The sequence below is a fragment of the Lithobates pipiens genome, unplaced genomic scaffold (genome assembly GCF_037356315.1).
Source record: "Lithobates pipiens isolate NorthernLeopardFrog02 unplaced genomic scaffold, aLitPip1_a1.2 Scaffold_13, whole genome shotgun sequence".
Lineage (NCBI taxonomy): Eukaryota > Metazoa > Chordata > Amphibia > Anura > Ranidae > Lithobates > Lithobates pipiens.
In genome coordinates, this window is record NW_027507718.1 from 270,368,535 (window position 1) to 270,388,771 (window position 20,237).

General features: G+C 43.7%; 1 protein-coding gene across 1 annotated transcript in view; it reads right to left on the reverse strand.

The window, feature by feature from the left end:
- LOC143974851 (alcohol dehydrogenase 1-like) overlaps window positions 1–20,237 on the reverse strand; it is a 52,460-nt gene that overhangs the window by 13,965 nt on the left and 18,258 nt on the right. The window contains exons 4-7 of the mRNA XM_077476611.1: window positions 17,972–18,059; window positions 16,450–16,669; window positions 14,606–14,866; window positions 13,578–13,713 (exon numbers count right to left, since the gene is read on the reverse strand). Of these exons, the coding sequence (XP_077332737.1) occupies window positions 13,578–13,713; window positions 14,606–14,866; window positions 16,450–16,669; window positions 17,972–18,059 (705 nt within the window). The remainder of the gene's footprint in view (window positions 1–13,577; window positions 13,714–14,605; window positions 14,867–16,449; window positions 16,670–17,971; window positions 18,060–20,237) is intronic.

Sequence of the window (20,237 nt, forward strand, 5' to 3'; positions counted from 1 at the left end):
TGCTGCTGGCAGTGCTGTATATCACGGTGCTGGTGTTAGTGCTTTATGTCACGCTGCTGATGTCAGTACTCTCTATCATGGTGCTGCTGTCAGTGCTGTATGTCACGGTGCTGGTGTTAGTGCTTTATGTCATGCTGCTGATGTCAGTACTCTCTATCACGGTGCTGCTGTCAGTGCTGTATATCACGGTGCTGGTGTTAGTGCTTTATGTCACACTGCTGATGTCAGTGCTCTCTATCACGGCGCTGTTGTCAGATGACTCTATCATGGTGCAGGTGTCATTGCTGTATGTCACGCTGCTGATGGCAGTACTCTCTATCACGTAAATATATACTAGGGTGGTAGTTACGGCGCACACCTCTTGTTCATTATATTTGCAGGCTAAACCCGCCTGCTGATCCTTGTGTCTGATTATTTGCAAGAGTGAATATAAAGATAAAATTAAATTAAAATAGAAATATAAAGTGAAACGTGGAAAAACCCATACAGAATCTGTATGAGATATGTGGAAAATTGCTCAAAACAAAAAACCCCTTGTTTTAATAATTAAAGTGCTTCTCTAAATAAATGTGCAAATATGCATAAAAAGATGCTCAAACAAACCTCTTCTAGCAATACTAAAGTGCTTATATAAGTTGTGCAAACCATACAAAAAAGTGCTGCGTGCTTAACAAAGTGCCATAATAACAATGTCAGCTATGCAAAATAGTGCAAAAAAGTGTCTCTTGCTCTTAAGGTACATAAATCCAGTCTATTTAATTCATAAAATCACTAAATTGAGGCATGCGATTATTTCAAATTGCACGTTTAAAGTTGGTAAAAAATCACGGCAGGAGAAAACAGTAATAGCAAAACTGAAAAATTCCGCTAAAAACAGGTGCCAATGTGCTTCTGTGTCAGTGAAGTCCTGGGTTGCAACCGGTGCGACTTCCGTGTGTAAGACAAATGACCGCACTCACCAGCTCCCTCTCCCCATAAGGGGTTAATGCGCCTTCACAGTGTGAGCCCCTGTGCCGCTTAGCAGAGCTGATCTGGCTGACATCCAGTACTTTCAACAGTTTATCCTCAATGGAAGCAAAAAAAGGGCAAACATAGTGTGATCCCGTTTATAAATGCGTTTTTATTAAATGCTTAACCACTTGAGATCCGCACTATAGTCAAATGACGGCTACAGCGTGGATCTCAATTTCCGTGACTACGTCTATTGACGTCGTCCCCTTTAAGAGCTCCCCGCGCGCTCCCGGGAGCGCGCATCGGGGAAAATCTGTGTTGGCCGTGTCCCCTGGACACAGCCAATCACAGATCGCTGTAAACGGCCAATCACAGCGGCCGTTTACAGCGCGATCGCCGCCTCCAATGGGTGATGGTCTCAAATGTAAACAAATGAGATCATCACCCATTGCCGAATCTGTCTCCTCACACAGCGATAGCGTGTGAGGAGAGAGATAGTGTGAGTTAAAAAAAGTTGACTGTTTTGTGCCATCTGTTGCCAGATATACCCTGCCAGTGCCCAGATCTACCCTGCCAGTGCCCATCTCTACCCCGCCTGTGCCCGCCTGTGCCCACCTGTGCCCACCTGTGGCCACCTGTGCCCACCTGTGCACCGCCAGTGCCCACCTGTGCACCGCCAGTGCCCCATCTGTGCACCGCCAGTGCCCACCAGTGCCCATCTGTGCACCGCCAGTGCCCGTCAGTGCCAATCGGTGCCCACCTGTACCAATCGGTGCCCATCTGTGCCGCCTCAGCAGTGCCCATCTGTGCCGCCTCAGCAGTGCCCATCTGTGCCCATCTGCTGCCTCATCAGTGCACATCCATGCAATAAATCTGCACATCTGTGGAATAAATCAGTGCACACCTGTGCCGACCCATCAGTGCCCATCTGCCGACTCAGCAGTGCCCATCTGTGCCGACTCAGCAGTGCCCATCTGTGCCGACTCAGCAGTGCCCATCTGCCGCCTCAGCGGTGCCCATCTGCCGCCTCAGCAGTGCCCATCTGCCGCCTCATCAGTGCACATCCGTGCAATAAATCTGCACATCTGTGCAATAAATCAGTGCACATCTGTGCCGACCCATCAGTGCCCATTTGTGCCACCTCAAAAGCGCCCATCTGTGCCACCTCAAAAGCGCCCATCTGTGCCACCTCAAAAGCGCCCATCTGTATAATCAGTGCACATCTGTGCCACCTGATCAGTGCACATCTGTGCCACCTCATCAGTGCCCATCAGTGCTACCATGGCTAAACGTGTCTTTTCCGCTGAGGAGGCGTACCAAATTATTTCCACGGCCGACGAGAGCAACGGGGAGCTCTCCTCTTCAGATTCCTTTTCAGATTCGGATTCTGAAGCCGACGTAAATTATGAGCCAGTCCTCAGCAGTGAAACACTGACTGAATCCGAGGAGGAAGATATCCGGCCCATCAAACGAAGGCGTTCTAGTGAGGCAGTGCCGTCCACCAGCACCGAAGTGCCGTCCACCAGCACCGCAGTGCCGTCCACCAGCACCGCAGTGCCATCCACCAGCACCGCGGTGCCCCAGCAAGAAAGGCCAAGTACCAGTGGGGTGTCATCTCAGCCCCAAAGGGTTAGGAGCCATGCTGGCCTTCCCTATGCCCTTCAGAACCCCTTGTGGCTTCCTCCTAATTCAGGAGAGGCCAATGTTTCCCCTTTCACCGCCCAGCCAGGAGTCCAGGTGGACACGGAGAATTTTACCCCAATAGATTTTTTTAATTTAATTTTTACGGAGGATATGTTGTCGTCAATTGTGGCCCAGTGCAACCTGTATGCACAACAATTTATTTTTCAAAATCCGACCTCTTATTATGCCCGTCCCTACGAATGGAGAGACCTAACGGTGGAGGAGTTCAAGGTTTTTTTAGGCCTCACATTTAATATGGGACTCAACAAAAAAAAATCAATTACGTACCTACTGGTCAACCCACCCCCTCCACCACTCACCGCTCTTCTCTGCGGTAATGCCCAGAAGCAGGTATCAGATGATCCTGAGGTTCTTACATTTCAGTGACAATTCCCAGTGCCTTCCACGAAATGATCCAAATTATGACCGGCTTTACAAAATTAGACCAATACTGAATTATTTTTCAGAAATATTCCCCAAATTGTTTACCCCGGACCAACACATATGTGTGGATGAGTCCCTTATTAAATTTAGCGGCAGGCTTAGAATGAAGCAATTTATGCCCAGCAAAAGGGCCCGCTATGGGGTGAAGGTCTACAAATTATGCGACCGAGCCACAGGGTACACATATTCATTCATGGTGTACGAAGGGAAGGACACCCAGCTGCAGCCCCCTAATTGCCCCCAAACGTTTCTTTGGCTACCAGGAGGAAGTTTTCACTGCCCTTATTTTCCCAAACGGCCCACCAGAAAATATCAGATCAGACGTTGTTAGTCGACTCTCCGAGCGCCACTTTCCCGATGAAATCCCCCCCCAAACCAACAGGCCAAAGACGTCAAAAAAGATGTAAGGTGTGTACCAGAGCAGGAGTCAGAAGAGACACATCTTATTATTGTGCACAATGTCCTTCCCAACCAGGCCTCTGCATAGGCGACTGTTTTCGGCGTTACCATACTTCAATACATTTTTTGTGAAGTATGGTAAACATAATCCTCAGTTCCTGCCTTCATACACCTTCACACCCCTTATGCCACTGCCTGCTCTGTAACTGACCCTGGCTTGTTATTTGACCACTCTTATGCCTGCCGATTCTGTACATACCGCTGCCTGATCTGGAACTGACCCTGGACTGTTATTCGACCATGCTTCTGCCTAACGATTCTGTACATACCTCTGCCTGATCTGGAACTGACCCTGGACTGTTATTCGACCATGCTTCTGTCTAACGATTCTGTACATATCTCTGCCTGATCTGGAACTGACCTTGGACTGTTTGACCACGATATTTGCCTGCCTCTTGGACTGATCTTGTATTCTGCAACTGGACTAGTGGGATTCAACACGGGGTCTCACATATGTGAGGGGCTCCAGTATAGTTTTTCTGGAAGAAGAAAACAATTTTCTTTGTTTTCTTATTCCTAGATTAGGGTCTGGAGACTCGGAGGCTTCAAAGAGATTTGGGAGGGAGAAGCCTCTACCCCTATCCCCATTCTGTCCTGAACGAGGCTCTACTTCTGTCTGCTGCCTGTAGGACTTACTGCCATCATGCGGCACTGACCACACCACAAGGACCTGCCTACTACCAGGACCAATATTTTTGGCACTGCTGACATCTCTGCACTGACCCTGGACTGTAGTATGGACAGTATCCCTGCCTGCTGCCTGAAAAACTGTGTTCGCTGTTGCTGACCAAGTCCCTGCCTGCTGCCTGGACCAGTGATATCCTCCTGTGGACAACTGCGCTTCTAAAACCACAGGTAATCTTTTATTTACCCTTTGCTCAGCATAATGTATTTGGGGGTGTAATTCTTGGTATGTGCAGGCTATGTGTCCCTGGAACGCCGACGGTGTTTCTTGCATGTTGCGCCTCTGTATGTGGCCAGGCTGTGTCAACGTCTCACACATGTGGTATTGCCATACTCAGGAGGAGTAGTAGAATGTATTTTGGGGTGTTATTTTTGCTATGTAAATGCTATGCGTTGGAAATATCTTATAAACGGACAACTTTGTGTAAAAAAAAATACGTTTTCATTTTTTTCCACATTTTCCAAAAACTTCTGGAAAAAAATGAACCATTGAAAAGACTCATTATGCCTCATAGATTATACGTTGGGGTGTTAGCTTTCCAAAATGGGGTCATTTTCTGGACGTTTCCATTGCCCTGGTGTTCCAGGGCCTTCAAAACTGTAATAGGTGGTTGAGAAATGAAATGTGTAATTTATGCTCCTAGAATGCCTGAAGGTGCTACTTCAAAATTAGGCCTCTGTATGTGGTCAGGCTGTGTAAAAGTCTCACACATGTGGTATCGTTATACTCAGGAGGAGTAGGAGAATGTATTTTGGGGTGCTATTTTTGCTATGTAAATGCTATGCGTTGGAAATATCTCATAAACGGACAACTTTGTGTAAAAAAAAATGCGTTTTCATTTTTTTCCACATTTTCCGAAAACTTCTGGAAAAAAAATGAACCATTGAAAATACTCATTATGCCTCATAGATTATACGTTGGGGTGTTAGCTTTCCAAAATGGGGTCATTTTCTGGACGTTTCCATTGTCCTGGTGTTCCAGGGCCTTCAAAACTGTAATAGGTGGTTGAGAAATGAAATGTAATTTATGCTCCTAGAATGCCTGAAGGTGCTACTTCAAAATTAGGCCTCTGTATGTGGTCAGGCTGTGCGAAAGTCTCACACATGTGGTATCATTATACTCAGGAGGAGTAGGAGAATGTATTTTGGGGTGTTATTTGTGGTATGCACATTCCGTGTGGGAGAAATAAGCTATTACAATGAAAATTTTGTGGGAAAAAAAAAATCGTAATTTTGCAAAGAATTGTGGGAAAAAATGACAACTTAAAATAACTCACCATGCCTCTTACTAAATACATTGGAATGTCTACTTTCCAAAAAGGGGTCATTTGGGGGGCATTTGTACGTTCCTGGCTTGTTAGGGTCTCAAGAATGGAGATAGGCCTTAGTACATCAGATGTGATCTTTTTTTGCAAATCTTTATGATTTGCACCATAGCTTGTAGACTCTATAAATTTCACACAGATCATATAATATGCAAAAATTTGGGTTATTTTTACCAAAGATGTGTATTAGTATAAATTGTGGCCAAAATTTATGAAGAAAAATTGCTAATTTGCTAAATTTTGTCACAGAAACGAAGAAAAATTCTTTTTTTTTCAAAATTTTCGGTCTTTTTTCATTTATAGCGCAGAAAAAAAAAAACCGAGAGGTGATCAAATACCACCAAAAGAAAGTTCTATTGGTATGAAGAAAAGGACAAAAAAATCATTTGGTTACAGTGTTGCATGACTGAGTAATTGTCATTCAAAATGTGAGAGCACTGAAAGCTGAAAATTGGTCTGGGACTGAGGGGGGTTTAAGTGCCCAGTAAGCAAGTGGTTAAAATACTACTCACACAATAGAAGGTAAAAGCCAGCGTATCTATTTGTCCAGGTCACAGCTGTTTAGAACGTGTCTGTTATCCTGGTCACAGATATTTTTGAATCCACCGCCGCCGCCGCCGCCGCTGTACGAGAGTGTATTCACCTTAGGCCACGCCCTACGCGTTTCGTCATTGGACGTCGTCTGGTGCAGGTGTCATTGCTGTATGTCACGCTGCTGATGTCAGTGCTCTCTATCACGGTGCTGCTGTCAGATGACTCTGTCACGCTGCTGGTGATCATCTCCTGCACCCTCTTCTTTGCCTACCCTGACCTTCCCTCTCCTCCATTGCCTTCATGCGCTCCACAGTCCTGAATTGTCACAACAATTTCCCATATAAAAAAAGAATGCTTGTAGTTGTCAATCCCAGATTCACCTCATACATGTGTTATGTCATTGGCCATGTGGTGGGACTATGTTTGCACAGCTATTAATTATTTTGTGGCTGCAAATTTGACCTGTAGGTTTGCAAAGTTCGCCTCCCATTGAAGTCAATGGGGCCCGCCGCGAACATTCCGGTTCGCGAACTATCAGCCACGTTCGTGGTCCGCGTTCGCGAAACGTCCCGTCGGAAGTTCGTCCATCACTACTCCTGTAGATAATAGCATAGTCATGTTTAGTATCAAATTAAACAACAACAAGGAAAAAAATTCCCAGCTCAACTTACCGACCAACCTGCAACAAACCGAATGGTCCTGTCTAACAGTTTACAGTAAAAACAGGGGTTTCGTTCCCACACATTTGCAAGTACATGTGTAAGCTGCAGGGGCAAGGCACCCCAGTATTATCTGCAGTGCTAACTTTATAAATTTTGAGAGCCTTCATAGTAGGAGCAGGACCGTTTGGTTTGCTGCAGGCTGGCTGGTAAGTTGAGCTGGGAATTTTTCTTTGTTGTTGTTTGACATGCGTCGCCTTTCCATGTACTCCTAGCTGTTAAGGCCAGTTATAGGTGGGGGAAGTTGCTGTTTGTTTGTACTGTTAGTATCAAATAATCATGATATACATTCAGAAAGATGCCTGTTATGAATACAAGTTAACCCTATCAGTATTTATGAATCGTGTGCATTTTGCGAGTGGGCGTTTGAGGGTGTACTTTCAGGTCACCTTTGTCCAGTTTTCAAATGCAGAGCTGCTAAATTGCTTTATGATGGACAATTACAGTCATTTATAAAAACACCAGACTTTGGAATGTTTACACTCTTAACTGCCAGCTAAAGCCAGGTTTTCCAGGGTCTGTCCTCATGATATCAATGATTGCTAATTAACCATTAATAAGTTTTATGGCCTGCTAAATTACAAGGCTATTAGTGTTATGGCCTGCCAAAGCTGACATGTAGTGTTTATATTACTGCTAAAAGTCTTAATGACAAGATTTTGAGGGCTTAAAGTAGAGTTCCACCCAAAAATGGAACTTCCACTTTTCGGAATTCTTCCCCCCTCCAGTGTCACATTTGGCACTTTTCAGGGGGAGGGGGGAGCAGATACCTGTATAATCCAGGTATTTGCTCCCACTTCCGGGCATAGATAGCCGCAGTATCCGCGGATATCTATGCTAAATCCTGCACCTCCTCCGTTTCCCCGGCTGTCTTCTGGGAGACACACAGGTCCCAGAAGACAGCACGGACCAGTGGGATCGCACAGCACGACTCGCGCATGCGCAGTAGGTAACCAGGCTGTGAAGCCACAAGGCTTCACTTCCTGATTCCCTTACCGAAGGTGGCAGCGACTCCACCCAAGAGCCGGGAACAGATCAGCTTCGGGTGCTGACATTGTGGGCGCCCTGGACAGGTAAGTGTCCATATTTTAAAAGTCAGCAACTGCAGTATTTGTTGCTGCTGACTTAAAAAAAAAAACATTTGGAGGAACTCCGCTCTAATAGAAGTTTTTGAAGCTTACAGAAACTGTCATGTGTTTATGTTTCGGTGATATGAATGGTTCCATTTCCGGCAATGGGGTGTGACTTGTCATGCAATTTGCAATTGTCAAATCGCATGACAAGTTGCACCGGTGTGAACAGGGGTGGTAGTGCTACCACCTCTAAATGACATCCTCTGGATGGTTGACAAACACAAGCCAGCAGGGATCTGCCATGTAGCACTGGTAGTGCTAAAGCTGCCAAATTACAGATTCCTGGCCACTTTTAAAGGTGCACATTCAACTCATTGGAACTGCAACTCTGACCATCTATCAGCACCTTTTAACGTTTTTTTTTTTAATTGGTACAGGTCCCTTCCCAGCTACCTATGCCATTTTTTAAAATAAGCTGGCAAATGGGCTGTTGCACTTACTCTTTGAATAGATGTTTCATAAAGTACTTATCACTACTTGCCATCTATCGCACCTGACTGTTCTAGGGTCCAAGGGTGCACTAACAATTTGGGTACTTGGGCACTGCCCGAGAGCCCAGTGCCGATAGGAACCCCAGAGCCAAAAGCGATACTTATCTGACTATGAGCGAGGGCCTGCCGAGAAGGCAAATACACTGCACTGGCTGCAGCGACTGATGCTCCTCCTCCTTTCCATCCTTAGCCAATCAGCAAGCACTGTACCCCCTTCTCCAGCCTCCAACATTTGTTTGTAAACAGAAAATGCTGGAGGCTGGAGTGGGGCTGAATGGGGGTGCCAGGGAGGGAGAGGCATAAAGTACCTGAAGCCCAGGAACTATAAGAAGATATGATCAGCAAACAAATCATGCAGAACATACAGAACTCTAGCTTGCCACTTCATCTATTTAAAACCGAACACATATTAATTACACAGGTACTGTGGCTGATTAAGGTGGTAATTGAACTCATTTGGTGCTTTATCTGCATTAAATTAGCCTCAGAACCTGTGTATTTCATATGTGTTCTGGTTTAAAGGGATGAAGTGGCAACCCTAACTCTAGCAAACTCAATACAACTGAGGATTGTCAGAAGCGATGTGTCACACTGTCACTTGTCACCTGTAATGCTGGACAGCTGCAGCAGAAATCTAATCAGTGTGTTTAGCCAGTGTGCAGTGTGCTGGTTAGGTAAGGCAGTTATAATAAAAAAAAGAGTAATAAGTGAGACAACAGCAAGGGGAGGCATCCCCTAAGTGTGTATTTTGTCTAACCTGCAAACTGAACACTGCCTTAACACACTGATTCGATTTCTTGAAGACTTTGCAGCTAGCCGTCATTATATGTGACTAGTGACAGTGTGACACATCACTGCTGATGATCTTCAGTTGTTTCTATTGAGTTCTTTCAGTTAGAGTTCTGTATGTGCTGCATGAATTGTTTGTTGTTGCCTTTGGAGGATTTACTGCTGGTCCAGGCTAGGAGCTTTACTGACTTGATAACTATTTACTGTCCTTCAAGCTTTATTTTGGAAATTGGAAGTGCTGCTGCCTTCTGTCACTTGGATGTACTTTGTAAGGAGGATTCCTGACTTAATCTAGCAGAGCTGGAGTAGAGTGGAGATGCCCTGCAATATTATACACTCTTACACTGGGTTTAGGCATAATTGCATAAATGCAATCTCTGACCATCTCCTGTAATATGCCTGCAGTCTCCGACCATCTCTTGTATCCTATCTGCAGTCTCTGACCATCTCTTGTATCATGTCTGCAGTCTCTGACCATCTCTTGTATCATGTCTGCATTCTTTGACCATCTCTTGTATCATGTCTGCAGTTTCTGACCATCTCTTGTATCGTGTCCACAGTTTCTGACCACCTCTTGTATCCTATCTTCAGTCTCTAACCATCTCTTGTATCATGTCTGCAGTCTCTGACCATCTCATGTATCATGTCTGCAGTCTCTAATGATCTTTTGTATCATGTCTGCAGTCTCTGCCCATCTACTGTAATATGTCTGCAGTTTTTGACTGTCTCCTGTAGTTTGTCTGCAGTCTCTGACCACCTCTTGTAGTATGTCTGCAGTCTCTGCCCATCTCCTGTAGTATGTCTAGCACAAAATAATGTGCACAACACTTTGCCAAGGGCTGCATTGCAGTTTAGGTTCCCAAAAGCTCATCAGTTGTCCATCACTAGGATTCAGTCTCATACCAAGCTAAATATCCACAAAATAAATAGAATCCCATGCACAATACTGTACAAAACAACAAATAAACAAATAACCAGGCTGCAAATCCAAAAAATGGTGTTCCCAAAACTGACAGTAAATGAATGTGAAAATAGGAACCCTGAGAAAGTCACGTGAGTGTGATGCATTGGGAGGAGTCGGGTGATGTAGCACTGTGGAGGCTGAGTGAAGCGAATGGGACAGGAGACACCAGCTCCATTGGAATGTTATGTTGAAGCGATAGAATACCTTTATAATGTAAGGGTGCTATTGTGTAGAATTAATACGTTTTACATACTACACTTTTTTAAGAATTTGTTTGATTGAGGAATGGAGGATCCACTTAAAGCATAAAGAGTCCCAGGAGTATAATTGAATCCAGGGAGAAGAGAAGGAGAACAGAAAGGATTTGAGTATCTGATGAGGTGGGATTTGAACTTGTGTCCAAAGGTGGAATTTGAAGATGTTTTTAGACCTGGAGACAGGTCTAAAATTAAGGTGAATGGGGGTGGGATTCACTTTATGCCATTTAAGACCCACAAGGGTGAAGAAAAACACAATCTATAAATAGAAGAAAACTTGGACACATATGAACGTTTTGTTTAGTCACTCTATAAGAAGATTTTATTGTTATATATTACACCACTATTTGTATATTGGATAATAGATGCAGCCAATTTTTTCACATTAAAAAAAAATAGTTAAAAGAAAAGAAAAGAAAGAGTGCATGGGAGTCAGCACAAGTGCTCTGTGGCTTAGGCTGGGTTCACACTGCAGCGGTTTAACGTTTCACTGACACTCCCAGCAGTTCGCATAGGGCAGTGTGAACTGCCGCCGGGAGGTATGCGATGTGGGAACCCGCCGCGGATTCGCGGCGTTCCCGCATCACTGCAATGTAAACCTCTTTGAAGCCTCTTTGACTTGTGATGCAGTCCCTACAACCCCTCTATAAAGCACGTGAGTTTTCAAATCTAAACAAGGCAAATTATCTGTTAGGCCCCTTTCACACTGGTTGGACTCCCCCAGCAGTCTGCTTGCTCAGCAAAGGATCTGTTCATTTTATTTATTGTGTTTTAGGCTGGGTTCACACTGCTGCGGCTACGAGAACCGGATGTGATTCGCACCACACTGCAGTGCAAATCACATCCGATCTCTGTGCAATGCGAGTTCAGCCATACAGATAGTATGGCTGATTTCGCATCGCACCTGCCCCAAACTCGCACAGGACCCTTTTTTTGGTCCGCAGCATGATCGGATCGCATGGGTGTTCACACCATGCGATCCGATTCCTGTCCGAGTTTGCAGATCGCACTGTGATATGCGAACTGATCTGGGGGTGTCATTAATGTTTCACTGACACTCCCAGCAGTTCGCATAGGGCAGTGTGAACTGCCGCCAGGAGGTATGCGATGCGGGAACCCGCCGCGGATTCGCAGCGTTCCCGCATCGCTGCAGTGTGAACCCAGCCTTATTGTGTTCTCTTTTAGGGTCCATGCACAGTGGGCTTAAAAAATGTTGCTTCTACAGTAGTTTTACGTTTAGCCTGTAGCAGTAGCTGAATGTTATCCTTTGTGTCCATGCACATTAGGACGTTTTTAGATGTATATATTTAGCTCAGCGTTTACAGGCCAAAAAAAACCCCATCTGGTTCGCATTTGAGAGTTTTCTGGCAGAAAAAAGTGCTAAATGCTCCTAAACAAGCCTAAACTCCTGTACAAAAATGTTCTGTAAATGTGTTTTCTTCTGCCAAGGTAGCCAACATTTTTTTTTTAAGCCCAGTGTGCATGGACGCTTAAAACCTGCAATTTAATATTTATTATTTATTTTTGTTCCTAATTAGCTTTTAATTGTGTTCAGATCTTTAATACTGTATCGTATGGATCACATTTTGGAAACTTACCATTGCACTTTTTATTTAAGATTATTATTTTATTTATTTTTTTCCTAGCTGTTTAAACATTTATTTTTAACATAGTGTAGAGAAATTCGGTGATGAATGCATGTAATGTGGGCAGTGCAATATGTATGTGGGTGGGGCTTTGTGTGGGTGTGGCTTGAGTGAGGGCAGGGTTTCCATGGTCTCCTATTGCCCAGGGGCCCTATGAGTTGTCAGTCCCCGCCTGAGAGAGTCAGAGTCATCAATGAGACAAACCTAGACTGATTGACCAACAGGACCAATTCTGAAAAAAATATCAGCAGTCCACGTGAAAAGAGCATTTGCAATATCTACAAGACAGAAGTAGACTGGGCTCTGCAACCAAAGTTACTAATAGTATTGCAATATATGAATTAGTAATAAATCTTACTTGAATTTCTTGACTATAACAATAGAAACTCAGCATCATAAGTTGTTTCAAAATAATTAAACAACTACAAACGAAATTATATTCACAAATAGAGTTGGGCGAACAGTTCGTGCTAAGCATCAGTTCAGGCTGAACATTGGCTGTTCGCCTCGTTGGATGAACACCCAAATTTACAGAGTGTTGGGCGGGTGTTCGCCCCCCCGCCGTGCGCCCTGCAATGCACTGCATTCTGCACCATGCACAAAGCTGTACCCAATTAGGGCGCAGTAAAAAGCTGGTTAAGAAACAGGACAGGGAAGCCAGCTGGGGCGTCCTGATCAACCGATGAGTTATTAGCTGTCAATGGGCTTCCCCGCTGACAGATGAATAAAATAAAGGATCTGGGGGCTCCCTTGCTAAAGGGGGCTTCCAGATTCCCATAATCCCCCTGCCCGCAGACCCCCACAACCACCACCTAGGGTTGTGGGGAAAAGACCCTTGTCCCCATCAACATGGGGACAAGCTGCTTTCGTGTGTTGGGGGCGCTCACTCGACCCACCCCATTTCTGGACCTGCTAGGCTGCTTGCTTGGATAAGGTTCTGGTATGGCTTTTGGGGGGAGTGCCCACACTGTTTTTTTGGGGTTTTTTTTCATTTCTATTGCCGGCAATTTGCATGTCATTTCATTCTTTTTTTTTCTGTCATTTTTGCTGAAGTATGTTCTATACATGCTACAGATGCTCCACTTTACAGGCAGACTAAGGGGACCCCTCGGGCACTATATTTAAAGGATTTTTTGGTTTTTATTGTTGTACTTTAAGCATTATTAAAATCACTGCTCCTGAAAAAATTCTTGTTTTTAAAATCAATGTTTGCATTGATACGTGTCCCCCAGGGCAGTACCCAGACCACCTGACCCCTTTCATGGTCAACTTCTTGCATATAACCCTTCAAATTGGGCACGTTTGTTTTTCCCTGTTCGGCTACCATAGACTTCAATGGGGTTCGCTGTTCGGGTTAGAACTTTTCCCCTGTTCGGAACAGGGGGGTGTTTGGCCCATCTCTATTCACAAATATGGCTTCTTGTTATTCTTGTCATTTTACAAAGTGCAAAACACCTGAAAATAACTAATTTTATCAATGTTTTATAGTAAATTGTACCTCCAATGAAGCTGCCTTTCCATGTGCGCCCTGTGAGAAGCAGAAGAGGATCAAATGTGATGTTTGTATTTTGGGGAGCTTCACCTATAACCACGCTAGTCCCATATCCTGGATGAGTACACTTCAGTGCTTCTACCTAGTTTAATAGGATAAAGAAAATCATAATGAAGACTTAACTTTGAACTAATAGTCAAATACCTACAATTTACATTAAACAATATAGGTGAGGAATTATTTTAATTTGGTTATATAACCAGCCTTTAAATTAGGATAGTAGCTTACATTGCTATACCCTTCAAGAATGTATCCACCTTTCTCTGAAGTGATACAGGAAATCTATGTGAATTTTCTGAAAGTGCCCAACATAGGCTATTCAGTGTTGTCATAATGAAGCTTACTGATATAAAGAGTAATGCTAATGTCAAAATGTTGCTCTCTCTTCTTGATCTAAAGAGTGAATGACTGCAAAGAATTACTACGCATTGTCATCACTGGAATGTTAAAGTGGTTGTAAACCCTTACAACCAACTTTGACCTACAGGTAAGCCTAGATTAAGGCTTACCTGTAGTTCCAAGAAATATCTCCTAAACCTACATGGTTTAGGAGATATTTGCCAAAAGACAGCGGCGCTCAGGCGCACTGGCACGCTGTGGTCAGCGGCGATATGCCGCGAGTGGCAGCTCCCGTGCGCATGTATTTTTGTACTAGTATTTTTACCCTCTCTCCCTTATGGTTGTGCTAAATAGTGGGACCTTGCATTTTGAAGTAGAATCCATAATAACTGCTAGAGGTGTATATATGAGCTTTATCTTCCTGCTCCCCCGCCTCCAATAATTTTCAAAGGCTAGAATCAGTAATTGGGTTGCAGTTTGGATATATTATGAAAAAACACAGCCAGCATCTAAAACACGTCTTCCAAAAAACTAAAAAAATGGAAATAAGATTAAACTGTCTGGAAATATCATTTCATCTGTAATTTGCCCAGTGGACCTTTGATTAAAGGCAAATCACATTTAAAACTACTTACCATAACATTTGTATTGCCAATACATTCAAAAGAATAATGTACTCCATCTCCTGTCATTTCCATGATCACCTCCTGAATCGGCTTTGTATAATCCTTAGGATTGATGCAGTCAGTGGCTCCAAACAGCTTTGCCTTTTCAAACTTGCTGCTGTTTATATCTATAGCAATAATTCTTGATGCTCCAGAAACTTTACATCCAATAATGGTGGACAGCCCAATGCCACCCAATCCAAATACAGCACAAGTAGTACCAGGCTCCACCTGTTTAGTAAACAAAAAGTTCAATGTTTCCATTTGTGTAAGCCGTCCAGACAATAATAAGTTCAGCGTTTTGTACTATGCCATTGACGTGTCTGTTTAGTTATTTGATAAAATTGGAACACAACCTAATCTTAACTGGAGGGAATGTCTTAATTCCTAATCTCCCATGCAACACTTAACCCTTTTCCAAGCCCTAGCACTAGCCCTTCAGCCAGAACACTTAACCCAACCTTAAAAGTTACCCTCCAGCTATCCATTAACATAAACTCAAAGTAAGCCCCTAAGTCTAATGGCCCGAACACACGATCGGACTATCCGACGACAAAACCGTGGATTTTGTTTGAAGTTTGTTGACTCCAACTTGTCTTGCATACACATGGTCAAACAAACGTTGGCCAACAATTACGAACGTAGTGAGGTACAAGATGTATGGCGAGCTGATAAAAAGTTCAATAGTCATGCGCCACCGTTTGAGCTCCTTCTGCTAACGTTGTGTTTGGTGAGCATTGATTCCGAGTATGCGTGTTTGTACTTTGGACTTTTGTCTGAGGGACTTGTGTACACGCGATCGGAAAGTCCAACAACACACATTTGTTGGCAGAAAATTTGAGAACATGCTAGCCAACATTTGTTGGACAGTCCGAAACAAATGTCCAATGGAGCATACACACAGTCGGACTTTGCGCCAACAAGCTTACATCCAACATTTGTTGTGGGAAAATCCGATCGTGTGTACGGAGCATTAGCCTTCACTCTGCTCAACACTAACCTCCTAACAGCTAATGGCAACGTTAAAATTTGAAGTTAGGATAAATCCCCTGATGTCAATATTAACCTAACACCAATTTCTTATTCTCCTTCTGCAGCTTAATTCTACCCTCTTCTGACCACCTGTTCCAGAAGCTGCAAAATTCTCAGGCCGCGTACACACGGGCGGACTGTTCGCCCAACCTTGTCCGCTGAACAGTGTTTGGGCGGACAGTCCGCGCGTGTGTGGGGCTTCAGCGGACAGTTTCAGCGGACAGTTGGACGAACAAGGTCTTACGGAAATTCCGAAAAACTGTCCGCTGAAACAAGGTTTCAGCGGACTGTTCGCTCGTGTGTAGGCTTGTTCGGCCAACTAAGTCTCGCGCATGCTCAGAAAGGATTTCCACGTCGGAAGGTTGCATTGCAGTGTATTGGACGTCGAAATTTTCGATCCGTCGTGCGTGCCGAAACGTCATCAGCAAACTGTTCGTCCGTCGTGTGTGGCCATGTCCGTCCATGCTAAGTTTGAGCGGACTGTTTGCCGAAACTGTTGGACGGACAAAGTTGGGCGAACAGTCCGCGCGTGTGTACGCGGCCTCACAGTCCCATGCCCAACATAAAAATGGCATTGAAGGAATATGAAAATGATGCTATGGATTCATCCCCAGAGGATCCCTGTTGAATTTTCATTAGCACTGTTTGCTGTGTTCTGTGTGATCTTTGTTTTATGTAGGAAATATTTACTATGTTAGCAATGTCTGGACATAGGCCTACATGCATTAAATGAGGTTTACAATTGTGTTAAATCAAACAAATCTAAACATTAATAGATTTACTTTGGCAGTATTGACAGCAGATCCATATCCAGTGGGAAAGCCACATCCAAAAAGACAGGCCTTATCCATGGGTGCTCCATCATCAATCTTTGCAACTGACTCAGCAGGAGTCACAACATATTCGGAAAAGGTGCTGGTCCACAGAAAATGATATACAACATTTCCCTTGCATGAAAACCTTGATGTCTTGTCAGGCATTACATTCTGTGATTCAGAAAAGCTATATTTAAAATGAAAAGAAAACAATGGTTCATAAACAATCGTTAAGTCCTGGAATGCCATTGTTTAAAGAGGTTTAATGCTATAGCAACAGTCCTTTTTAATATTCTTGATGGTTAAGTGTAACTCTTTTTAGTTATTGATAAAACCTGGGATACTTTTTTATAGATAACAATGGGCTCCATTCACAAAGTGGTATGTTTCCCCTTAAAAAAATGCAGTAAAATAGCATGCGAAAAAAAAGCTACTAAAATACAGTGTGAGTTATTTTATGAAGTCTTGTGATATTTTAGTAGTGAAAACATGCGGTAATTTAACGCCTGGCAATAGCCAGCGTATTTATTTACATTAATATATAGACATTGTTAAGGAACATCATGCTTGCTAACCACTTGCCGACTGCCCGCCATCGAATGACAGCGGGAGAATGGCACTCCTGCGCAAATTTCCGTATCTCTACGGCGGCCGCTTTAAGGAGTATAAGGGTGCATGCCTGCCGCATATCTGCCAGGCACCCACGATCGCTCCTGACAGAGCGAGGATGGGGATTTGTGTGTGTGTTCCCTAGGTGTGTGTTCTAACTGTGGGGGAAGGGACTAACTATAGGAGATGAGAGATTGTGGTTCTCAGCTCGCAGGAACTCACGATCTCTCTCTCCTCTCCTCACAGAACTGGGATGTGTGTGTTTACACACACACGTCCCGGTTATGCCTCTCGAGCCACGATTGCTCATGGCTGGCAGTCATTGCGACCACCGGTTACAAGCATCTGCACCCCCGCTGAGTAGCAGGCGTGCGCAGGTGCCTGTTATCCTGCTTAAAGGGACCGACGTATAGCTATGACAGTGCGCAGGACCGCGCCGACCTTTCCGAAAGTATAATGGCAGCAGCTGGTCAGCAAGCGGTTAAATAACTAAAAATTTATTTTCTCAGCCGTAAAACAGGTTAGTTTGTTAATGCCTTAGAAACAGAAGAGGATATGTAATTATCTTTCTCGTAAACACCATACATATTGTCTGAACCAGTTTCACTTTAAAAAGGATTCCTCTTCATACGGGTGGTGTTTGAGGAACATTATAACCCATTATCCATTGGATTAAATATCCTTGCAATATGGGAAAAGCAAACTCGGGTTTCTTACCAAACCAGTTTTCCTGCCCTTTAGCTCTGAGACTGGTAAACATTGCTGTGATCCTGTGATATTGAGTTCATCAGAGAACCAGGCAACTTCATATTTTATATTTTAAAATAGAAAAAACCCTGACACTTCCAAAGAAAACGTTTTCTATTTCTTGAATACTTACTGTGATTTAAAGCAATAATTGCTCTTTGGATTAAGACAAGAGCTGCACTTCCCACATTGAGGAAGGCAAAGTGGAATAACTTTATCTCCTAAAAACAATAACAAATAGGTTTACATTGCATGTGTAATTTCAGCTAAAATTTATAAACAGTGCTATTAATTTTATTTAGTTTATTTGTTTAATACATGTTATGCCTTATAAAACGATGGTGCACTTGACAAGGATTAATCAGCCAGAACTGGCCCTTTGGCCTTGACAGCCATAGATCAGCCTACATTTAGCCATACATTCATTTTTTGGTGCTTGATTCTTTTTTTTTTTTTTTTTAATAATCTATCCAATTCACATGCCACTATTAAAGCGAGATCAGTAGAAACCCATTTGGCAATATTGCTTTTGCTGCTTGCTTCACTTGAGAGGAAACAAAACGTTGATCATACACAAACGTATTCTTACTTTGAAAGGGAACTTACCACTCTTTAGCTTTAGTGTTGATAAATATCACACTTTCATTCCAGACAAACCTTTGTTCAACTTAACTATTGCTGATGCTTAGGATAACAAGGACTATTACATTATTCCAATGCTTGATACAAGAACTGCTATCTCTATACTTCCTCCAAAATCTGTAAGAGTCACTTTTGAAATTAAAACTATTGGGCATACTCTGAAACTGGTTAGTTTTCTTGTGCTTGGTTTTCTGCCAGTTTCAATGAACTCATGTGCAAGCTGAATTCTATATTTTACAGAAAAGCACTGAGCATGAATCTTTTTGCTTCCCTAAATCTACAGTCCAGTGGAATGTCTAGCTACAATCTAGTGGACAGTCTAAGACCCCATACAGACTATTAGATTTTCTGCATATATGTCTTCAGATTTACCAAAACCATATAATATGAGGTCAAACCTTAAGAGTTTAAACTTGTATGCAATCAGGCAGGCCCTTGCAGTACATGGTTTTGGTAAATCTGAAGACAAAAATCTGCAGAAAATCAGATAGTGTGTATGGGGCCTTATCCTTCTCTCTAAGCCCCCGTAAATATGGTCGGACATTCCAGCAACCAAATCCGTCGTATAAATTCCGACGGATTTAGTCCAGAAGTGGTCCGGAAGTGGTGTTGCATACACACGGTCGGACTCAGTTGTTGGAATTTCAGGTTGCCAAGAACGTGGTGACGTAAGCCGCGTACGACGGCACTAGAAAAGGGAAGTTCAGCACCACGTCCGGCACCCTTTGGGCTCCTTCTGCTGATCTTGTGTTTATCACGTGTTACTAGAAGTTTGATTAGAGACGATTCGCGCTTTTCAGATTTGTGCTTCAGATCGTTACTGCTCTTCAGTTTGTGCTTGTCGGTGCGTATCTGCTTATCAGTGGGTGTAGTCAGTATTTGTTGCTCATTGTGGACTATATCTTGGTATAGTACGCTTTGATTTTCATTGCTTATTGTCTGCTCATTTCTGGTTTTCAGGTCGTTCTTTCAGGCCTTGCTGTTTATCAGTGCTTTCTGTTGTCCATTCTGACCAGCCGAATGTTTTCAAGCCATGTTTCGTGTACATACTCGTCGTAGAGTTTGTGCTGTGCAGGGGCTTGGTGTTGGGCTTTTAGCTTTGACACAAGCCCGGTCCATGAACAGAGCGAGAAGGAGTTCGTGGACCAAGAATTGGTTGCGCCAGCGTGACCAGTTCTCGCACATGTCTTTGCTTCGTGAGATCCGGGAGAATAATCCTGATGATTTCAGGAATTATCTCCGGATGACGGACCCTGTTTTTTCACCGTCTGCTGGCTTTGCTGTCCCCTTATATCGGCAGGCAGGATACCTGCATGCGGCAAGCCATCACTCCGGAGCAGAGGCTCATCACCACGTTGCGCTACTTGGCGACAGGGAGAAGTCCTCAGGACCTCAAGTTCTCGACAGGCATCTCCCCCCAGGCTCTGGGAATCATTATTCCAGAGACCCGTTCTGCCATCATTCAGCTCCTGCAGAAGGACTATATGAAGGTAAGTTTTCTCCTTTAACATCACATTCTATGTATTTAATGATTGCCAATGTATTGGATTTCTTTCCTCATTCCCTAATCACCATGATTGGAATATGCTCTAATTGATATGCTGTGCCCCTTTGTCCTCATGCATGCTTGAAGCTTTTCAAGTTCCTTTTTTGTCCTTCATGCATATTTGCCTTCACTAACTTTCCCAGCATGCTCTTCTGGGGCCATAAACCTATAGCCTAGTCACTTAGCAATGCATTTTGTCAGCTCCATAGTA